The sequence below is a fragment of the Chrysochloris asiatica genome, unplaced genomic scaffold, assembly GCF_000296735.1.
Source record: "Chrysochloris asiatica unplaced genomic scaffold, ChrAsi1.0 scaffold00099, whole genome shotgun sequence".
NCBI lineage: Eukaryota > Metazoa > Chordata > Mammalia > Afrosoricida > Chrysochloridae > Chrysochloris > Chrysochloris asiatica.
The window spans coordinates 4990958-5012148 of record NW_006408617.1 but is presented as its reverse complement, the minus strand read 5'-3'; the positions used below and the strand labels follow the sequence as shown (position 1 = coordinate 5012148).

General features: G+C 36.1%; 1 protein-coding gene across 2 annotated transcripts in view; it reads left to right on the top strand.

The window, feature by feature from the left end:
• The first annotated feature begins 706 nt into the window (after window positions 1-706).
• Window positions 707-21191, top strand: part of SLC38A11 (solute carrier family 38, member 11) — a 48925-nt gene continuing 28440 nt past the window's right edge. The window contains exons 1-7 of one of the 2 annotated variants that reach the window (XM_006866995.1): window positions 707-745; window positions 1219-1336; window positions 3639-3713; window positions 9086-9220; window positions 10649-10714; window positions 13799-13905; window positions 15378-15457. In XM_006866995.1, coding sequence (XP_006867057.1) covers window positions 707-745; window positions 1219-1336; window positions 3639-3713; window positions 9086-9220; window positions 10649-10714; window positions 13799-13905; window positions 15378-15457 — 620 coding nt within the window. Of the gene's footprint in view, window positions 746-1218; window positions 1337-3638; window positions 3714-9085; window positions 9221-10648; window positions 10715-13798; window positions 13906-15377; window positions 15458-21191 lie in introns of those variants that run through there. The other variant, XM_006866996.1, reaches the window with a different exon arrangement.

Here is a 21191-nt window from a genome sequence, read left to right as displayed (position 1 = left end):
TACATTGTATGCATTCTGTTTCTTTGTGATTGAATAGTTGCTGGGCCTCAGTTTCCTTATCTGTAATGTAAGAGGCTTGAATAGATCGTTATTTAAGAATATTTCTAGCTCTGATATTTTAGATGTCTTCTCTTTCCTATGTTCCGACTTCACGCACATAACAACAACAACAACAACTCTCCCCCCTCTTAGAGCGACCCCAATATAGGGTTTGAATGGAAGACTTTGCTGTTAGTCCTTCAGTGCTGACAGGACCAGCAAAACAGCAGTTAATTTGAAAATTGAATAAAACGAGGCTCTCATACTCTTGATACAATCTGTACAGTGGAAAACGAACAGAACAAATTGTACTTTGCAACTTCGGACCGCTCTTCTTGTTTCCTGGGGATTTAAAAAAAAAAAAAAAGGCTGCGGGGAGGCGGGAGGGAGGGAGCGGGGGTCAAGCGATGTATGAGACACACTTGTAAGCATCTCCATATCCGGAGAAAGGTGCGTTTGACTGTTGGAGCTTGGCGGGAAACCACTCGTGACCGCGGTAGCTAAGAAAGCAGGGGCTGAACCCAGCCGGGCCGGTGGAGGTGGGGCCCGGGGCGCAGGCGGACCGCGTTCCTGGCAGCTCTCCCACCGCGCGCAGACCCAAGGCTAGGTCCCTATGAGGAGGCTCTGCGGGACCTTTTCTTCCCCTGCTCTGGACCGCCGTGCAGCTATGGGCTACCAGGGGCAGCTGCCTGTCATCCCGCTGCAGGTAAAACTGGTAACTGAAGCAGGTTTTGAAACCCCTTTCCTTCAAGTTTTACCTGCTATAGAGAGATGCTACCTCCACCCTGAGGTCTTGGTTTAGTACCTAGGCAACCTCTCTGGAGAGAGAAGAGGAGGGAAGAATTTTACCTTCACCTGATTTTTTTTTCTCTTAGCAGTTGTGTAACCTTTGTAATTTCTCCAAGCCACAGCATTGCCTCAGTAACAGAGCTGGAATCCCTGACCTTGATTGAGTAGCTCACTTTTTAGGATGGCATTTGTTGACAAAGCACTATTTACTAATCACTCTTCTACTTTATTATTGTCTTCATCATTATTTTGTTGTTACAGTCACTGATAGTACTTACTGTTACTACGAATATTATCGTGTTAGCATCCGACATTGATATTCCTCTGATACTTCTTTAATTTTTTTTTGAGGTCTTATATATTTAATAGCCATTTTATCTACTGAAATAGAGAGATGGAGATGACAAAGAAAGCCTCATTTCTGAAAGTGATCATAAAGGGAAAACTTGTCGTCAGTCAGCTGCTGTTTTTAATGTTGTCAACTCCATCATAGGATCTGGCATAATTGGTAAGTGGGTTTTAATTTTTTGTTGAAAACGCCAAATTCAACAGACTTATGCTGTCTGTTTCCACTGTTTATTTACTGGGGGGGGGGATTTAAAGTGGTAAAATTTGTAGTTTTGGGGGTTTTTTTCTATATAAACCTTCCTTTTTGAAATGTGCTGCGGGCCCCAGCCTCTTTGATGCAGAAGATGGGATTGTGATTCCCACTGTTTCCATATTTGAGGACAGCCCTCCACATGCAGTGAGGTTAAGAGAAGCTCACAGCATCAGAGCTGCTCATTTTCTTTTTCACTGGCTGCAAGGTTAATCGACAGCTGTGTTTGTGTGCTCTACAGACAGACTCATAGCAATCTTATAGAACAGAGTAGAAATGCACCATCATAGGGTTTCCTAGACAAAGGCTAGAAGAGATACGAAGCACCAAGGGGCAATCTCTAAATGTGTGCCCTGAGTCCCCAGCCCACAGCCTCAGGGGTGGTGGTGGTGATGATTCACCAGCTGATATGCATTTGGCCTGGGTTGTTCTGCCTTCCCTCTCTGTGCTTATTCCTAGGTTGTAATCTTCAGGGGAGCAGATCTCCAGGTCTTTTCTTTCATGGATCCACTGAGTGGGTTTGAACCACCAACCTTTTGGTTGGTAATCAAGTGCATAACCATTGGTCAGTCAATGATGTCACCTAATTTACTTTGCTTTCTCTTCCTCTTCTTGAAGTGTCAACCCTTATTTGAATCAACATTCTTCGATTTTATAGCCATGTAAAACCTCCAGAAATTTGGAAATGTTTAAGGAACAAAAGTTTAATGTGTAAACAGTCTTGTGAAAAATTGAATCCATACAATATTTCCTTACCCATCTGTATAGTGCTCACTTTTAAAATACAAACTTACTTTGATATACTAAACTTAAATATCATTTTGTTATTAAATACACATCTTTTTCCTTGAAACTACAAGTACGTTTTTAACAAATGGATCAATCAGAATGAAAAGAAACAAACAGCTCTTATATTTTCCCAAATTATTAGAAGCAAAGGAAAAAAACTCAAAAACAAATTTTTAAGTGTAAAAGTATAGTGAAAAGAGCAGGTATTTTTTCAGATACTTTTGACATTTGAAAATACCCATTTCAGAAAAGGAAAAAGACAAAACAAAAGTCCTGCAAACAGTAATACTTACTGAGGATAAAACTTTTTGCTACGTAATTTTTTTAGTCACAGTCATCATTTTCTGAAAACTAAACACTGATCTGAGTTTAATTACTTTTCTTGTCTTTCATTAGTGTGTTGCTTGATTTTACATGTTTTCATACATAGACTTTTTCCTCCGTTTTTTTTTCAAATAGTTCATAAAATGGAGGCACCTAAGGCAAAGTCCTGGTGTGGGACTGTAGAATAAGTCCTGGACTGCTAGCCTCAAGGTTGGTGGTTCAAACCCACTAGCTGCTCCTCAGAAACTACAGAGAGTGGCTATGAGTCGGAGCTGACTCTGCCACACCATTCAACAACAAAGACAAAATGGAAAAAAGTAGGAGCAAAGACTTGATTGAAAGTCTGCCTCCATGGACCAGGGAGAAGGCTGACAATTCTTAGCAGACTTCAAGATTTCGTTTCTGATATGAACATCTTAAACTGATCTATGTTGGCACCATTTCAAAGTATGTCTTCAGTATGCTATAAGGTTTTTTATTTCAAAAGAAATTATTTTTGGATAATAAAAATCCTGGATGAAAATACTTTCAACATGTTTTATTTCAAATATTTTATTGTTCACAATCTAAAATTGTCTATGTCTCCCCCAAAAATCAGGCAATAGGATTTCACAGATTCCCCAGTTTTAGGAAAGACTTTGGCTTTTTTATTTTTCTACCCTTGACCCTATGTCTGCCCTATTTTGACTGCGGGCTCAGTATTTCTTTACATCCCGTAATTTTCTGTACTCCTTTTGATCCTCTTTTCTTTCCCAGCTAACAAATAGGAAGGATTTGGGGTCATTAGTCTCCACATACCTAAGGGCATGACCCTGAAATGAAGATTATTTATATCATTTGGCCTCTACTTTTCACTTTCTAGTTTCTAATTCATATCCCATCACCTAATAAACTTGTTCCATCAGTTAAAACATTTTATACTGAAATAAATATTAAAATGCTCAGCAACGTTTAATTGTAGTACTGTCTTATGCACTATTACAACGATGTCATGTGAATATATAAATTTACTTAACTTGTTATAGAAAGGAATTGGGGGGGAACGCCTCTATTTCTATGTCTTATTAATTTGAGGGGTGGGACATTTTATGTTTTCTAGGATTGCCTTATTCAATGAAGCAAGCTGGCTTTCCTCTAGGAATACTGCTTTTATTTTGGGTTTCATTTGTTACAGGTAAAATACAATATCATTGCGTACTCCTGCAACTGCAATTGTAAATGACTTTTACACTCACACACACACACACACAATCTTCAGTTGAATTTCCAGTTAATTAAAAAGTACATCAAAGAATTCTACAGAATTTGGACATTTATGTCTGAGGAGATTTACTTTTATTACTAATCCTCTGAACAGATTAGAAAAAATGAAAGAGCATTATATATTCCTGGGCTTAAATCCTTTTCATGTGCCTTTTGCACTTCATGCAGAAAATGCAAGTTGGGGGAGTCATTTTAAAAAGTTGGGTTAAGACTAAGAGAAGACATGCATGAAAGTGGAAATGACAGGACTTTCTTTCCCACAAAACTCAGCAACAGATACTCCCAAATTAGCCGTCTTTTCCAGCACTGTTTGTACAGGTAGAACTGAAAGCTTTGGCTCTCAGTCCGAGGGACTCTCACCCCTCCCATCTTGCCCATGCCTGCCTCCTGCCTGCAGTCCGAAAGTGCAGTGGAAGATACTTCCTTATCAATTCTTTTCTGTTTCCCTGTCTTCATGTATCATGTTCATTTACTATCCACGTTTTCCCAATCCTTCTTCTAAATGTTGCCCACAATCATTCTCTATTTCCACTGTCCTCATCCCACCATGTCACCTCATGACACACATGCGACCTTTCCTCTGTCTCAGAATCCTTGTAAACATCTAACACACATCATAGATTACCACCTGTAATGGTTGCAGCAAGGAGCTCTGGTAGCATAATGGTTATGAGTCGGGCTGCTAACCTCAAGGTCTGCACTTCAAAACTATCAGGCTTTCCGCAGAAAGATGAGGCTTTCTGCTCTCATAAATATTTATAGACTTCGTTGCTATGAGTCAGAACCAACTCCAAGGCATATCACCACTTGTGGTTCCAGTTGTGACGATCATGTGTCTGATTGCCTAGTTGTCCTTACACCAACCAGTTTACACCAACGGGTGTCAACCACCTCATCTGCTCCTTTCTCCAGGACTGGCCTGAGGCACAGAGAAGTCAGCCACCCTGGAAGGTAATGACCTTCATCTCCCTTTCCCCTTATCTAACAGCCAATGACTGACAAGAATCCAAAGACCACTCTCCCTCCTTGTCTCTAAGAGGGACCAGTGTGTGGTGCAGTTTGAGCTTCAGGATTCCAATATAGGACTGGATTGAACATAACGTTTACCTGAGATAGTATCCTTGCTGACCTGTTTGTCCAGCCTCATCTTCTCACTCTTCTTCAGAGATCAGTCCATCAATAAATTCCTTACTCAAGAATCTCAGTCTCTCTTGGCTTTTGCAGACTCTGATCTAATATTTTCTCCTTTATAAAATCTCAGGCTTAAAGGAACATCCCATAACTCTGCTCTTTTTCCTTGGGCTGAAGAAAAGAGAGTAAAGTGTATAAACCATAACCCATTCCTGTCAAGTGGATTCTGGCTCATAGTGACTACAGGACAGAGTAGAACCGTAACATGAGCTTAACAGAAGCAGACTGGCACATTTTTCTCCCTCAAAATGGATTTGTGGGTTTGAACCACAAACTTTTTGGTTAACAGTTGAATACTTAACCACAATACCACCAAGAACCTTAGTAAAGCATACAAACCGATTGCCACTGAGTAGATTCCTGCTTATAGCAACCCTATGTAGGATTTCACAGATTGTAAATCCTTACAGGAACAGACAGCCTCATTGTTCTCACATGGAATGATAGGGGGATTTGAATGGCCAACATTTTGGTTAATGGCCTACACCTAATCCACAGAGCCCCCAGGACTCCAATAAGGCATATGTTGTTGTTGTGATGAGATATTGAATTGGTTCCAACCCTACATAGGGTTTCCGAGAGTGGCTGGTGGGTTTGAATTGCTGACCTTCATGTTATCAATCCAGCGCTTATCCAACAGTGCCACCCACGCCAGAGCTCTTATTGTTGTTGTTGTTGTTAGGTGCCATTGAGTCAGTCCCAACTCATAGCAACCTTATGCACAACAGAACGAAACACTGCCCGATCCTGGGCCAACCTCACTATTGTTGCCAAGCTTGAGCCCATTGATGCTGCCACTTTGCCAATCCATCTTGCTGGGGGCCTTCCTCTTTTTTTCTTACCCTCTACCTTACTAAACATGATATTCTTCTCCAGTGACTGGTCCCTCCTGACAATATGTCCAAAGTACGAGAGATGAAATTTGGCCATCCTGGCCTCCAAGGAGCACTCTGGCTGCACTTCTTCCAACACAGATCTCTTGGTTCTTTTGGCAGCCCATGGCACTTTCAATATTCTCCTCAGAGCTCTTAGTAAGTGCCAAATTTAGAACTACAGATGTGTTGACATCTGTTCTTGCCTGCTCTCTTCCCACCACCCTAAGACCTAAGTTGCTTCTAGATTCCACAGATCTTAATATGTAGCTTACGATCCATAACTTTGTGGTATGGGATCCATAATGTTGAGTTTATTGAGTTGTTGGTGTTTAAAAGTTACATTCTATTTATTAAAGTATTTATTACATTGCAGCATCCCATTCAAAGATTTACACTTGTCTTTTTTAAGCTTCCTATTTCCCAGTCAATCAGTAATGACAAACAATTAATTTCCTCCCAAGTATAATAACCCTGGCTTATTTAAGTGCAATGTAAATATTTAAGTATGCTGTAAACCAGTAGATGGAAAAAATTAAAACATACATCCTCTAAGAAGTCACGGCAGAGGAAAATAAATAGGTTACTAAAACAATTATAAGTAATTCATAATGTTAATAACTCTTTCAACTGATGCTTTATTAACCTAACATGAGTACCAGCAGCCTCTATATATGTATGTATGTGTATCTTCTATATACATCTATATAGTGGTTTTCATCATTGTATTATCACAGTTGTGGTGACTGGTACATTGTTGTTGTTATGTGCTGTTGAGTCAGTTCTGATTCACAGTGACCCTGTATAGATTTTCCAAGAACAGCTGGTGAGTTTGAACTGCTGACCTTGTGGTTCAAACAGACCTTGTGGCCCAGTGCTTATCCTATAGTACCACACAAACATTCATTCATGTTTGTTGAATGAATTAATGATCAACACAGTAGGGGTGATGAGATCAAAGACCACAGCCTTCAGTATGGATTGCATCTCACTGTATGTTGTTGTTGTTGTTGTTAAGTGCCATCGAGTCGGTTCCGACCCATAGCGACCCTGTACAGGGTTTCCGAGGGTGTAAATCTTTACAGGAGTAGAAAGCCTCATCTTTCTCCCGCGGAGCGGCTGGTAGTTTCGAACCGCTGACCTTAAGGTTCGCAGCCCGATTCGTAACCACTACACTACCAGAAAACAAAAATCCTCACCACTGGACAATAAACAACATTCTTATCAACGCAGAAAAGATTGAAGTTGTCAAGGACCTCATTCTTCTTGGATCAACCATCAACACTCATGGAAGCAGCAGTCAAGATATCATACAATGCATTGCATTAGGCAAATCTGCTGCACAAAATCTTTTTAAAGTGTTGAAGAGCAAAGCCTCAAGCTTGGCAACAATTGTGAGGTTGGCCCAGGATCAGGCACTTTTGGTTCTGTTGTGCATAGGATCACTATGAGTTGGTACCGACTCGATGGTACCTAACAACAACTACAACAATACTAGTAGCATCTGTTTTGTTTTATAAAGGCAACAGAATGGATTTTTTTTTTTAACTTTTTAATCTTGAGGTTCTAAAATACTGTTTCTCATTAAAGAGAAATACTTTGAATATACATTGTAAATACCAGTTTTTGTAGGCCAATTATGATTGTCTTGTGAGGAGAGATAAAGAATTTGCTGTTTGAAGATTAAAATGAAGGTACTTTTGGTTAACTGTAAAAAAAAAAAAAAGTCTATCACAATGCCTGGCATGCTGATAGGATTCCATTTTTGAGAGGTTGCATGTTATGGTACAGTTGTGGTGCAGAAAGCATTGTGTTTGGAGCCAGATAAATATGGTAATAATGATAAAAACTACAGAAACAGTTGTTAATACTTTCCCAACACTCTGTGTGCCCCACATTTTGCAAATGCTTTAGATATCTGTAGTATATTAGTGGTCTGGGCTGGAGATAAAAATCAGGGTGTTATTCACATTTGTGTAAAAATCAGAGAGATAGGTATAGATGAGATCACAGTGGAACATTTTAAAGAATAATAATAATAATAAAATCCTAAGAATTCAGTGTTTGGATAGAGTGAAAGAAACTAGCGGAAAATTGAATATAAATGGGTAGAGAGTAGAAGGACAACAAAGAACAAAGAGGACAAGGGAGGGGCTTGAGAAAAAGGGGAATAATAAACACCAAAATATGCTGATGAAAGAGAAAATATGAGTAAAGTATTGAGAAATCAATTGGGTAGAACAACATGGACATCAGTGATGAACTTGTTGAAAGAAGTTTCACTGATGTGGAAGTGAATCAGTAGAAATCATATTACAATGATTTTCTTCTTTGTACTTTAACACATTTACAGATTATGTAAAAGATAAAAGACAGCTAAAAGACGGCAAGTTTCAATAGGTGTTCAAAAACCATTTAGTGAAATGAAAGAAAAAAAGAGAAAGTGACTTCAACTTTTAAGGATATCAATTCTGTACAGTTATATCTTCAAATGTATTACTGAAATAGGACCTGAAAAGACAATTTTTAAATTACAGTGTTATCTTAATCATAATTACTATAAAATAGTGGCTAATTTTACTTTGTTATAAAGTAAGTGTTCTGATTCTATAATTATATTTTTGGTAAATTTATAAAACACTATGTAATATACATTTTTCATGTTTTATCTTCATATATTGAATATCTATGAACTATATGATGATTATCTACATTATGTTGCTTAAATGAGCAAAATCTTAAAAACAGTTATGTTATTGGTTTTGTTAGAAGAGAGTAATGGAACGCTGGTCTTTTGACAATTAGACTCTGTACCCACTTTAGTCCTGTTAATCGCACAAATATGTTAATTATATATTCATCTAGACAGAAAAGCATGTAACTGGAAATAGTCGTGGTTTGTGAAAAGAAAGAATACTTGTTATAATACTGTTGTTGTTGTTGTTGCTGTTAAATGTCACCGAGTCAGTTCCACCCCCTAGCAACCATGTATAGGGTTTCCTAGCAACAGCTGATGAGCTTGAACCACCGACGTGGTGGTTCTAATGAACTTAGCAGTCCAGTGCATCAACCCACAGCACCATACCAGGATTCCTGTAATACTATAGTGTCAGATTATAGTCTTCTGTAAACCAACTTTTTCCCCAATGTTAAATAAATCGAAACATGAAACACCTTCACATTAAATGCAATCTGAGTTTTTTTGTTATTTCTGCCACAGATACTTCCCTTATTTTATTGATAAAAGGAGGGGCCCTCTCTGGAACAAACACTTACCAGTCTTTGGTCAATAAAACTTTTGGATTCCCAGGGTATCTCCTCCTCTCTGTTCTACAATTTTTGTATCCTTTTATAGGTAAGATGGTTGTGAAGGAAAATGCTGTAATATTTGCATAAATATATAGCCATTTCTGAATAAACTAATTTTAATTGTCATTGAATAGTTATTGAAGAATATTAAGTTGAATATTTTCCATATAGCTTCCTAATGGTTCATTAGTTGTTTGTGCCTTTACTGTCTGGTACTTTTGGTTTTGTTTGTGAATCTTTGTTTCTTTTTTTAAAAGATGATGATTTTCACTGGGTTAATGCTTGTACTTACCTTGTTGTTTTTAAGTGCCATCGAGTTAGTTCTGACTCATAGAAATCCTATATAGAGTTTCTGAGGCTGTAAATCTTTGCAGGAGCAGAAAGTCTCATCTTTCTCCCACTGGTGGCTCGAACCACTGACCTTATGGTTTGCAGTCCTGTGCTTATCCTTAGCCACCGTGCTCCCTGTGCTTACTAGGTCTGGTGGAAAATAGAATCATTAAAAATGAGTGAAAGATGGATTTCTCTAAGGCTGAATGTATTTTTTGAAAGCCTAAGGATTTTTTGAAAGTCACGTGCAAAGTCACCATGCTGTTTAAAGTTTGTACTTTAATGGTAAAAATATCACCTATAACTTCTTGAGTAAGTAAAATACCAGCATTCACCAATAGTGAAATTAACCTCATCTTTAAAATTAGTGAGTACCTCCAAAACAATTGTTCAAACCACTTGCTATTTATATTTCTATAGAAGACTAAGAATATCTTTCCAAAAAGTCTAATTTTTTTTCACTTGGGGGAATATTTTGAAACCTTCAGTTTTCTGTTATTATTTCTCATTTATTACTGGGAAAGTATTTAAAAAGTGAATTCTAATGTGGAGCTGTAGGATAAGCACTGAACTGCTAACCACATGGTTGGTGGTTCAAACCTACCAGCCACTCCTTGGAAACCCTATGCAGGGTCGCTATGAGTTGGAACCAATTCAACGTCCCTTAATAACAGCAACAACAATAACTAAAGAAATAATATTTTAAAGAACAATCCAAACTCATTACTTAAAGGAATTCTGTTGTGTGCTGTTAAATCAGTTTTAAGTCACATCAATATTGTAGGGTTTCTGAGAGCAGCTGGTGAGTTTCAACTGCTGTTGACCTTGCGATTAATAGTCCAGTGCTTATCCTGCAGGGCCACACAAGATACTCAAGGATGAATCCATTTATAAAGTGAACTTCTTTAAGTAACACAAATTAATACTCTCCTTTAAATCAATTGTCTAGTTATTTTTAAATTGTACATATAAGTCAGAACCGACTCGATGGGACTTAACAACAAAAAGTAATCACAATGTTTTTGAAGTTAGTATGATTATGCCAATGGCAAGTGTTACTGATTACTATTCAAATTATTCAGGAATATGTAATAGCTTACTTGTGAATACTATTTGATTGATTTTTTTTTTTTTTATCTTTTAGCTATGATAAGTTACAACATAGTAACTGGAGATACTTTTAGCAAAGTTTTTCAAAGAATCCCAGGAGGTAAGTCAAAACAAAAACTTTGAGAATTTAAACATTTATCTTATTATTTTTACTTTCAGAATTTTCAGTTTTAAGAATACATGTAACTTCATATATTCATATTCACCCAAATTAGATAATATTATATATCTTGCTCTATAGCCTGCTTTTAAAAGTTTCATTTTCTCTGAAAAAAACTTTTATTAATTCTATTGAATTATAATTTTGCAAATAGTATGGATATAGTTAGTCTCATTAAAAAAAATAATAATAACAGATAAGACTAAAGTTGCCTTTAGTGCCTCCATCCTGCTTACTATTTTATAATCATCAAAAATTATTTTTTTAATGAGATCACATAAGCAAAGAACACAACTTTGTTCTTAGCAATTTCTTTTCCACAGTTAATTGTGATAGCTTATAATGCATGCTTTGATTTTATATCTCAAGAGGCATAGTATGATGTCAGACTATTTTAAGCAGTAGGTATAATCCTACAAAGCCGAGGTGGTGTCATAGATTATGAGCTAGGCTGCTAATCTCAAGGTCAGTAGTTAAAATTTACCAGCTGCTCTACAGGAGAAAGATGAGGCTTTCTGCTCCCATAAAGATTTACAACCTTGGAAACCCTACAAAGGGTTGCTATGAATCAGAACCAACTCAGTGGCACACAACCACTACCACCACCAACAACAACAACAGATACAATTCCTAGCAAAGCTCTTTTTTTCTGAACTACATCACCAATGTCTTAGACTGGTATTGGACAATTTCTCATACTTTCCCCCTGATATCCAAAGTCTTGATTATTGGTAAAAGGCGAAGTAATGAGAAATGATGTGTTTGATAATTAAACATTTTTAACGTAGACAATTCACTTTGTTTTAAACATTTAAAATGCTTTATCAAGTACAAACAAAAACAAATCTGTTGCCATCCAGTTGATTCCAAATCATGGTAATCCCCTCATGTATTACAGAGTGGAACTGCTCCAGAGGTTTTTCTTGACTAGTATTTCACAAAATCTCTGAGTTTATACATGTTGTTAAGTGCTGTCCAGCCGGTTTTGATGCATAGTTACCTGTTATATGGTTTTCAAGGAGCAGTGGATATGTTTGAACCACAGACTTTGAGGCTAGCAGTCCAGTGCTTATCCTAGAGAGCCAACCTTCACTAGTGGGTTGGATCTAACAACCTTTCGGTCAGTAGTTGAACAAAAGCTGCTTGCTCCACTCACATATCATCATGAACTCAGTAGTGAAAAATTGGTGGGTTGTGCTACTCGTCTCCAATAAACTAAATACAGCCCCTGCTTCAGTACTTTTCTAGTCCTTACAATTTTCCCAGTGAAAGATACATATTTTCTAGCAAACATATTAGTAAAGAAAAATGTTTGAAGAGTAAATAGAATCAGATACATAAATAATTTCATTCAAATTATGTTTACCAGAAATACGTAAAGAGTTGAGTTCAGGAATTTTGCAACTTGAGGTTACTGTTTTATTATCTCAGTTCGCAACTTTAGGTTGACTGTTGAGTTATCACCAATGGTTGCTTCCACTGTGCTTGTTTTGTATCTTTTCAAGGGATAAATTTCATGTCATAAGAAAATGTGTGTCATTTCATAGTAAAAGTTCTCTCTCTCTTTAACAACAATTATTTACTGATTTGATAGAGTTGGCTTCTATAGACTTCTGACTTTATGCAATTAGTGCACAAAGATTTGAAACCAGAGTGGAATTTTTTAAAAAACAAAACAAAACATGACATATGAAAAAAACTCAATTGATGAAAATAATGAATGGCATTTTAATTGGGCTAGACATATAGCTTCTTAAGTGGATACTTGTATTCATCAAACTTTTATAATATATAAATCCTTAGAAATAGGTTTTATTTATAGTTACAATTTCTGTTTGGATGTGCTGTTAAAAAGCAGTAAAACTTGAAAGATAGGCTCCAACTTTTGAACAAGTTTATATTAATACAAACTTACATTTTCAACATTAGTTCTAAAGGTATCTCTTTTGTGCAAAGGTCCTCAAGCTGATTTCCTTCCTTTAATCAGAATAAAAGTGGTACTAGATATTTCTACAGATAGATTATATTTTTATAAGTAAGTGTCTTGAGACTATTAGTACCTGTTGATTGTCCCCATCCATAGTTCTAAGTGCAAATGAAATGTAGTGTTTCTTTAAAAACATGGGTGAACTTTGAAAACATGATGGCAAATAAAAGGACCACCCACTACATAATTCCCATTCCTATAAATATTCAGATTAGGGAAATCTATAGAGACAGAAAGTAGATTCCTGGTTGTTTAGGACTTGGGAGAAAAAGGGGTAGAAGATAGGAGATGATATCTAAAGGTCAGTATTTCTTTTTGAGGTGATGAAAATGTTCTAAAATTGACTATGATGATGGTTGCAGATATCTGCAAATAGACTAAATGTGTGAAATACTTTATATGTGTGATTTGTATAGTATGTAAGTTACATCTCAATAAAATTGTTTCTAAAAAAAAAATACATTTTAGTTTTATCCATATCTACCAAAACATTTCCTGCATCCCAATCTCATTTGATGTCCCACATTATTTCCCAAAGCTAGATTTATAGAAATTAGAGAGATTTTTAAATATAGGACTAGTCCACAATGAAATCCAAGAATCTATAATGAAAACCTGCCTACAGCTACATGAAGGGTTTTGCTATTGAAGTGTATTTATTTGACAGAGAATGGCTTAACATTTTTTTACCTTTTAAAATTATCTCTGTAATTTCTAAGTGAGGAATATATTATAAGAAGACTAAGGAAAGTAGAATCTGGGAAATAGGCTATTAAAACAATTGGAATGTAAAATATTGAAACATTATCTGAACTGGTGGTTCATCCTTAAGCTTTTTTTTTTTTTTTTTTGTATTTACATTTTCATGGTGTATTTCAGTTATTATGTGGTTTCTTGAAGTGGATTTACATTTACTTTTTTTTTTCTTTAGGTAATATTTAATGTTATTTTAGTCACTTTTACAATTAATTATTTTGGTGTGTTATTGGAGTGTTACTTACACCTGTAAACGTTTTATAATATTTATTGTGTTTTAGTTGATCCTGGAAACTTGTTTATTGGCCGTCACTTTATTATTGTGCTTTCCACAATTGCCTTTCACCTCCCTTTATCATTGTACCGCGACATAGCAAAGCTTGGAAAGGTAATTTTTACATTTTAAATAGGCATGGCAATGTACTTTGGTTTTATTGAATGGTTGATTGTCTTTATGGCAGAGTCTTAATTACAATATTCCTCTCTAGTTTCAGATGATTTATGGCTACAATAGAGTAGACTGTGTTGACTTAGCAGCTTGTTTTTTGGAACAGATGGTTAACTAGTTGATGAATGTCAATTAAGCATGTCCTTCCATTTTAAGGTAGAGTCTCTGATATCAGAAAACAAAGCACATTTTAAATATAGAAAATAAAAAAGAATTATAAAGCAAATCTAACTTATTGGGGGAAAATCCTATCCCCCTTTCTAGTCATTACAATAATTTGAAATCAAACTAACTCTAAGACATAAGATGAATCATTTCGTAGATTGAAAGTAGTTTTATTTGTAAATTAAAGTGTCTGCTGTGTCTGTTTCATCCAATGGATGTGCATGGCATTGTACTGATTGATTGATTTTTGAGAATTTATTTACTATTTATGATTACTGTTGCTAAAGAGAAATGCTGATTTTTTCTAAAGAAACCAACCAAATAATTATAAAACTCACCCACAAATTTATTTGTATAGATTGAGCCTTATCTGGCAACAATTTATGCCTCTTACTGTCAAGGAATGTTTTTATTTTTACAAAAATAGTATGGATGTTATATCTACAGAGTGCTGTGGCTTTGTAGAATAAGTACTGGACTGCTAAACATAAGATCGATTTTCTGGCTATATTTTATTTCCTTACTTTCAAGGAATGCCTTTATTTTTACAAAAAATATTGTGGGTGCTGTATCTACAGAATGCTATGCAGGCTAAGCATTGAACTGCTAAACACAAAGTCTGCCATTCGAGCCCACCAATTGTTTTGCAGAAGAAAGATGAGGATTTCTGCTCATGCAAATATTTACAGCTTCAGAAACCATATGTTGTTGTTAAATACTAGCCAGTCAATTCCAACCCATAGCGACCCTGTATGGGGCTTCTAAGAAACAGCTGGTGAGCTTGAACCACTGAGCTTGTGCTTTAAACTGATATTTCAGTCCAGTGCATTAGCCCACAGCACCACGCAGGACTCCCAGAAACCATTTAAAGGGTCTCTATTAGTCAAAACCGAATTAACAACTTAAAAACAACATATCAACATAATGCCAAGCACTGTGATAATTTTTTTTAAAGAATTGTTTACATGATCTTTTTATATTCTATTTTGAAAAGTACAATAGTTGCGTTTTACCTTTCACTGTGATGCTTGATGTGTATCCACAGTTATAAAGCCCCTGATCCTAGGCAGAGATGAGGCTGGAGATGAAGTTCGGGAGTATTCTGAGCATTCTGTCTTTCCCTAGCAGCCCTCCAGAAATAAACAACAGTGTGTAGCAAACAGAATATAAATATAATGAATTTATATCAGTGTAAGGAAGAACCTAATATTTTAAATTGACAAAATCTTTGCATTTTTCTTTTTCAGATATCACTTATTTCTACAGTTTTAACAACTCTGATTCTTGGAATTGTAATAGCTCGGGTAGTTTCACTGGGTCCACACATGTAAGTGTTATTGTTGTACTTGTTCATCTTCAATATATAACCTTTAATATATAGCTTTCACATACATATTTATATTTATATAACATGTTATCAAGGCATGAATATAAAGTATTGATTATATACAGATTTCCTGTAGTACTTTTTAAAATGAGGTAAAGACTTGAGTTTTTTAGTTGGACCCTGTAAGTACGATGGGATTCAAACCAAATTTTCTTATGTTTTTAAAAAAAGCTTTTTACTGAGAATTTTACACTAAAAGTTTACAGAGCAAGTTTGTTTTCCATTCACAATTTATGCCCATTTTGTTCATGTCACTAACTGCAATCCCCACTCATCATGACCAATCCAGAGAATTAGAATGAGGAAGGGGTTTTGAATTAAGAAATAGGTATTCAGTAGAAAATTCAGATGGAGCAGTAGTAGATAGCCAGAATTCTTATATCTACCCCAGAAATGGGTTTGTTCATAATAAAGTTTCACTAATCTAGACTGAAATGAAAAGGAAAAGAGCACTGTAGGTATTTTTATCCCATTAAATTAACTGCATTGTCTTTGAATATATTGTGAGTACATTTGAATACTCTTCTAAGATAATATTCTCTAATGATTTTGCATTACAACACTTGCATTTGTAAACTGATATTGGTGATAGCTGACAGCAGTATAATTTGATATTCATATCCCAATTTTTGAAAATGTCACTTATCTATAAAATTGAACTGTATGGACACTACTGATCAAAACTATATAGTTTTGTGCTTTTATTATAGACTAGATTAAGAACTGAATCGTCCTGAAAAAATGCTAGAATGGTACTGCCTTAAACTGAGTTGAAACATATACATATACACAATAAATATTTATTGACTAAATAATTAATACATGATGGGGCTATCATGACATCTTACACATTTTCTATGTTCTAAACTAGGTCTAGCACAGTGTAAGGAACATATATGGTTACTGACGATTATGTATGTCCCTTGGTATATAGCTATAAATGATCATGAAGAAGGAAATTAACATAATTTTTCCTATTGGATTAATTATTGCTATGTAAAATTGTTGTTGCTATCGAGTAGTTTCTGACTTATAGCAACCCTATGCACAACAGAACAAAATACTGCCCAGTCCTGTGCAATCCTCACAATTGCTGTTTTACACTTGAGCCCATTGCTGCTAGCACTGTACCAATCCATCTAGTTGTGTGTGTGTGGGGGGGGGGGTCTTCTCTTTTTTGCTAACCCTCCATTTTATAAAGCATGATGTCCCTCTCTAGGAATTGGTCCCTTCTGATAATATACCTGAAGCATGAGAGAGGAAGTTTCGTTATCCTGTTTCTAAGGAACATTCTGGTTGTACTTCTTCCAACACAGACCTGTTTGTTCTTCTCCAGCATCACAATTTAAGTGCATCAATTATTTTAGAGTTTTCCTTATTCATTCTCCAACTTTCAAATACATACTGAAAATACCACGGCTTGGGTCAGTCAGGCGCACCTGAGTCCTCAAACTAGTATTTTTGCTCTTAAATACTTTAAAGCTCTACAGATCTTCATCCTTCATGTTTAATGCATCAAATATATTCTTGAAATATCTCTAAATTCAGGTGGGATATGTTCAAGTTCATATTTTGGCTTTTGTGGACTTGTTTTAATTTTCTGCAGCTTCAGCCTGAATTTGCATAGGAGCAATTTATTCTCTGTTCTACAGTCTGCCCCTAGTGTTGTTCTGGATGATGATATTGAGCTTTTCCACCTTCTCTTCCCACAGATGTAGTCAATTTGATTCCTGTATATTACATCTGGTAAGGTCCTTGTCTATACTCATCTTTTATGTTGTTCAAAAAAGCTGTTTGCAATGAAGAAGTCGTTTATCTTACAAAATTCTATCATGCGATCTCCAGCATCATTTCTATCACCAAGGTCATATTTTCCAGCTACTGATACTTCCTCTTTGTTTCTAACCTTTGCATACCAATCACCTGTAATTATCAATACATCTTGATTGCATGTTTGATCAGTTTCAGAATGAGGAAGTTGATAGAATTCTTCAATTTCATCTTTACTGGCTTTAGTGATTGTTGCACAAGTTTAAATAATAATGGCATTAACTGGTCTTCTTTGCTGTTGTTGGTGTTAGGTGAATCAGTACTGACTCATAGCGACCTTATGCACAGCAGAACAGAACACTGTCCAGGACTGAACCAATCTCACAATTGTTACTACACTTGAACCCATTACAGCTGCCATTGTGACAGTCCATCTTTTTTCAGAAAAAAAAAGATGGGGTCTTCCTCTTTTTTGCTGACCCTCCATTTTACCAAAAATGATGTCCTTTTCCAGAGATGATCCCTGCTGACAATATGTCCGAAGTATGAGATATGAATTCTGGCCATCCTCACTTCTGTGGAGCATTCTGGCTGTAGATTTGTTTGGTCTTCTGGCAGTCCATGGTACTTTCAATATTCTCCTCTAACAGCACAATTGAATTGCTTCAATTCTTCTACGGTCTTCCTTATTCACTGTCCAACTTTCACATGCCTTTGAGGCTATTGAAAATATCATGGTTTGGATCAGGTATACAAAGATGTTCTCAGCCTGACATCTTTGCTTGTGAGCCCTTTAAAGAGGTCTTGTGCAGCACATTTGCCTGTTGCAATAAGTCATTTGATTTCTTTGCTGCTGCTTCCATGAGTGTTAATAGTTAATACAAACAAAATGAAATCTTTGGCAAGTTGAATGTTTTTTCCATTTATCTTGATGCTTTTTATTGGTCCAGTTGTGAGGATTTTTGTTTTCTTTACATTGTGCAACCCATAGTGAAGACTATAGTCTTTGATCTTCATTAGTAAACATTTTAAGTCCTCTTTGCTTTCAGCAAGCAAAGTTATATCATCTACATATTGCAACATATTGCATTAGCATATGGATATTATTCTATCATGGACAGCATTGTATTTCAAGATAGATCTTGAAATGTTCTTTTTGACACTATGCCATTCCTTTACAATTTGTCATTACCAGCAAACAATATATGATTGTCACATTTAAAATAGCCAGTCCTGAGCATTCCTGCTTTGTAATGCCTAGCATATCAATAATTATGCTTTTTATTTCATTTTTTACAAGTTCTAATTTTCCTAGATTCATACTTTATACATTTCATGGTCCATTTATTAATGGATGTTTACAGCTGTTTCTTCTCATTTTGAGTTGTGCCCCATCAACAAATGAAGCTTTACTCCATTCACATCATGATGGTCAATGCTCCTTGGTGGAGACAGCTCTTCCTCAGTCATAATTTGCATGCTTTTAAATATATGTATGTGTGTGTGTGTGTGTGTGTGTGTGTGTGTGTGTGTGTGTCTGGCTGTCTCAAGGTCATTTGGAAATAAATTTGAAATATGTAGTCTCATTGTATTTGAAATGGTCTTTAATTTAAAAAAAGGAATAATTTAAATACAGAACAAAGTTAAATAGCTATTGTTGTTGTGCCAGCTCTTTTTCAGAGTGACCCTGTATAGGTTTTCTGAGAAGGGGCTGGTGAGTTAAAACTGCCGACCTTGAGATTCAAACCAGTCAAGTAATGTTTATATTATTTGTATCGTCCAATCACTTCAACGTAAATATATATTCCTTCATTTAGCAAACACTTTATTGAGTGTTTATTGTTTAAAGATATTGTGCTATGTCCTGAGTGGGAAAAAGTGGAAAAAAGAGTTGAGTTGGCACCACTTACCCAAAGCTACAAGTGTTCACAGTCAAGTATATAGGAAGTAATCAGACGTGACTTAATTAGAAAAAAAAAAAAAATAAAAGAAGCAGAAGCTGTGGCAATGTAGAGTAAAGAGACAGAGTGCACAAAAGAAATTCATGCATAATAACCTGTTCAGATCAGGATGAACTTCCTGAAGGAAGACAGATGTGACCTGGGTGTTTTAAAAAGATGTATCAGAATTTTTCCAGATCGATAAGGAAGTAAAAGGCATTGCAAACTCAGGAAAATTCAGCATAAACACACAAAAGTATGTATTCAATTCTACTGATATTTATTTAGCATCCACACTGTAAGATGGAGTCCTGGTGTGGTGCTATAGGATAAGCACTTGACTACTAACTGCTAGGTCAGTGTTTCAAATCCAATAGCCACTCCTTGGAAGCACCACATAAGGTCTCTGAGTCAAAACTGACTCCACGGAACTTAACAACAACAAAAACACACTGTGGGTATCCCCTGGACTGCTAGACGCAGGACTGACAGTTCAAAGCCAGCAGTTGCTTTGTGGGAGAAAGACAAAGTTGTTCGCTCCCATAAACATTTGCAGTCTTCAGTTGGAAGGTCACTTGCAGGGTCACTATGAGTTGGAATCAGCTAGATGGCAGTGAGTTTGAGTTGAGATTATAGTGGTAGTTTGTAACTCTGGTTTTCCAGAATTGAATCCACATCAGCAGAAAGCTAAAAGGTATTTGAAAAGAATATAATGAATAGTCCTGGTGTGGCACTTTCAGTTAATGTGTCAGACTGCAAAGCCATTTCAACTGTAAGGTCAGCAATTCAAGCTCACCAGCTGCTCCTCGAAAACACTATACAGTGTCACTATGGGTCGGAACTGACTCAATGGCACTTATCAACAGCAATATATGGTTATACTTTTAATTATATAAACAACCTATTTCCACTGAAGCTTTTTCTTAATGAAAAGTGATCCTAGAAAACAATTCATTAGCATTATTAAAAAGTCTTATAAGTTTGGTAACTATAGTATGTTTTTGTTGTTTTGTGCCACTGAGTTAATTCTGACTCATAGCAACCCTGAATAAGGTTTCTAAGAACAGTTAGTGGGTTTGGTAACTTTCCAGTTACCAGTCCAGTGCTTATCCTATAGCATCACATCAGGGCCCAAATATAGTATAATAAGTCAATCATGGGAGTGGGGGAAGAAAAACAAAGAAAAATCAAGCCCATCATTGAAAAAGTGAGGTAAATAAATTAATCATGAGTTATGCCCCAGTAGAAAAATTGAAAGCAAAGGATTTCAATGCTGATTTTGCATTAGAATTACCTGGGAAGCTTTACAAATATATACTGATGCTAGGGACCCCACCTATAGAGGTTCTGCTAGCTTTGGTCTAGGGATCAGCTATGACCCTTCAATAATTTTAAAGAAACTAAAATTATAAGTACACATTTTCTTATTTATACAGTACTTCTAATATTGTTGTTGTTCTGTGCTATCAAGTTGGTTCTGACTCATAGTGACTCTGTATAGGGTTTTCAAGGAGAAGCTGGTGGGTTTGAACCACCGACCTTGCGGTTAGCATCCCAGTACTTATCCTACAGTGCCATACCAGGACTCTATTTCTAATATGAGATAAGGAAATATTTTGGTTACAGTTGTCTGATATTTTTCATGATTCATTCTCCACTCATTTTTCCCCCCAGTATCTTTTATATACAAAGAGTCAGCTTGATGACAATTGGTTTGGTTTGGGTTTATATGCAAATGAGATACTGTTATGGATACAAGAGAAATAAAGAATCTCTACTGTTAAGCGACTTATGTTCTTGTTGTTGTTAAGTGCCATCAAGTCGATTCTGACCCATAGCAGCCCTGTAAAGGGTTTCCAAAGAGCCGCTGATGAGCTTAAACCACCAACCTTGCAATTCAAACAACTATGCAGTCTGACACATTAGCCCACAGTGCCACACCAGAACTCCAAGGGACTTATAGT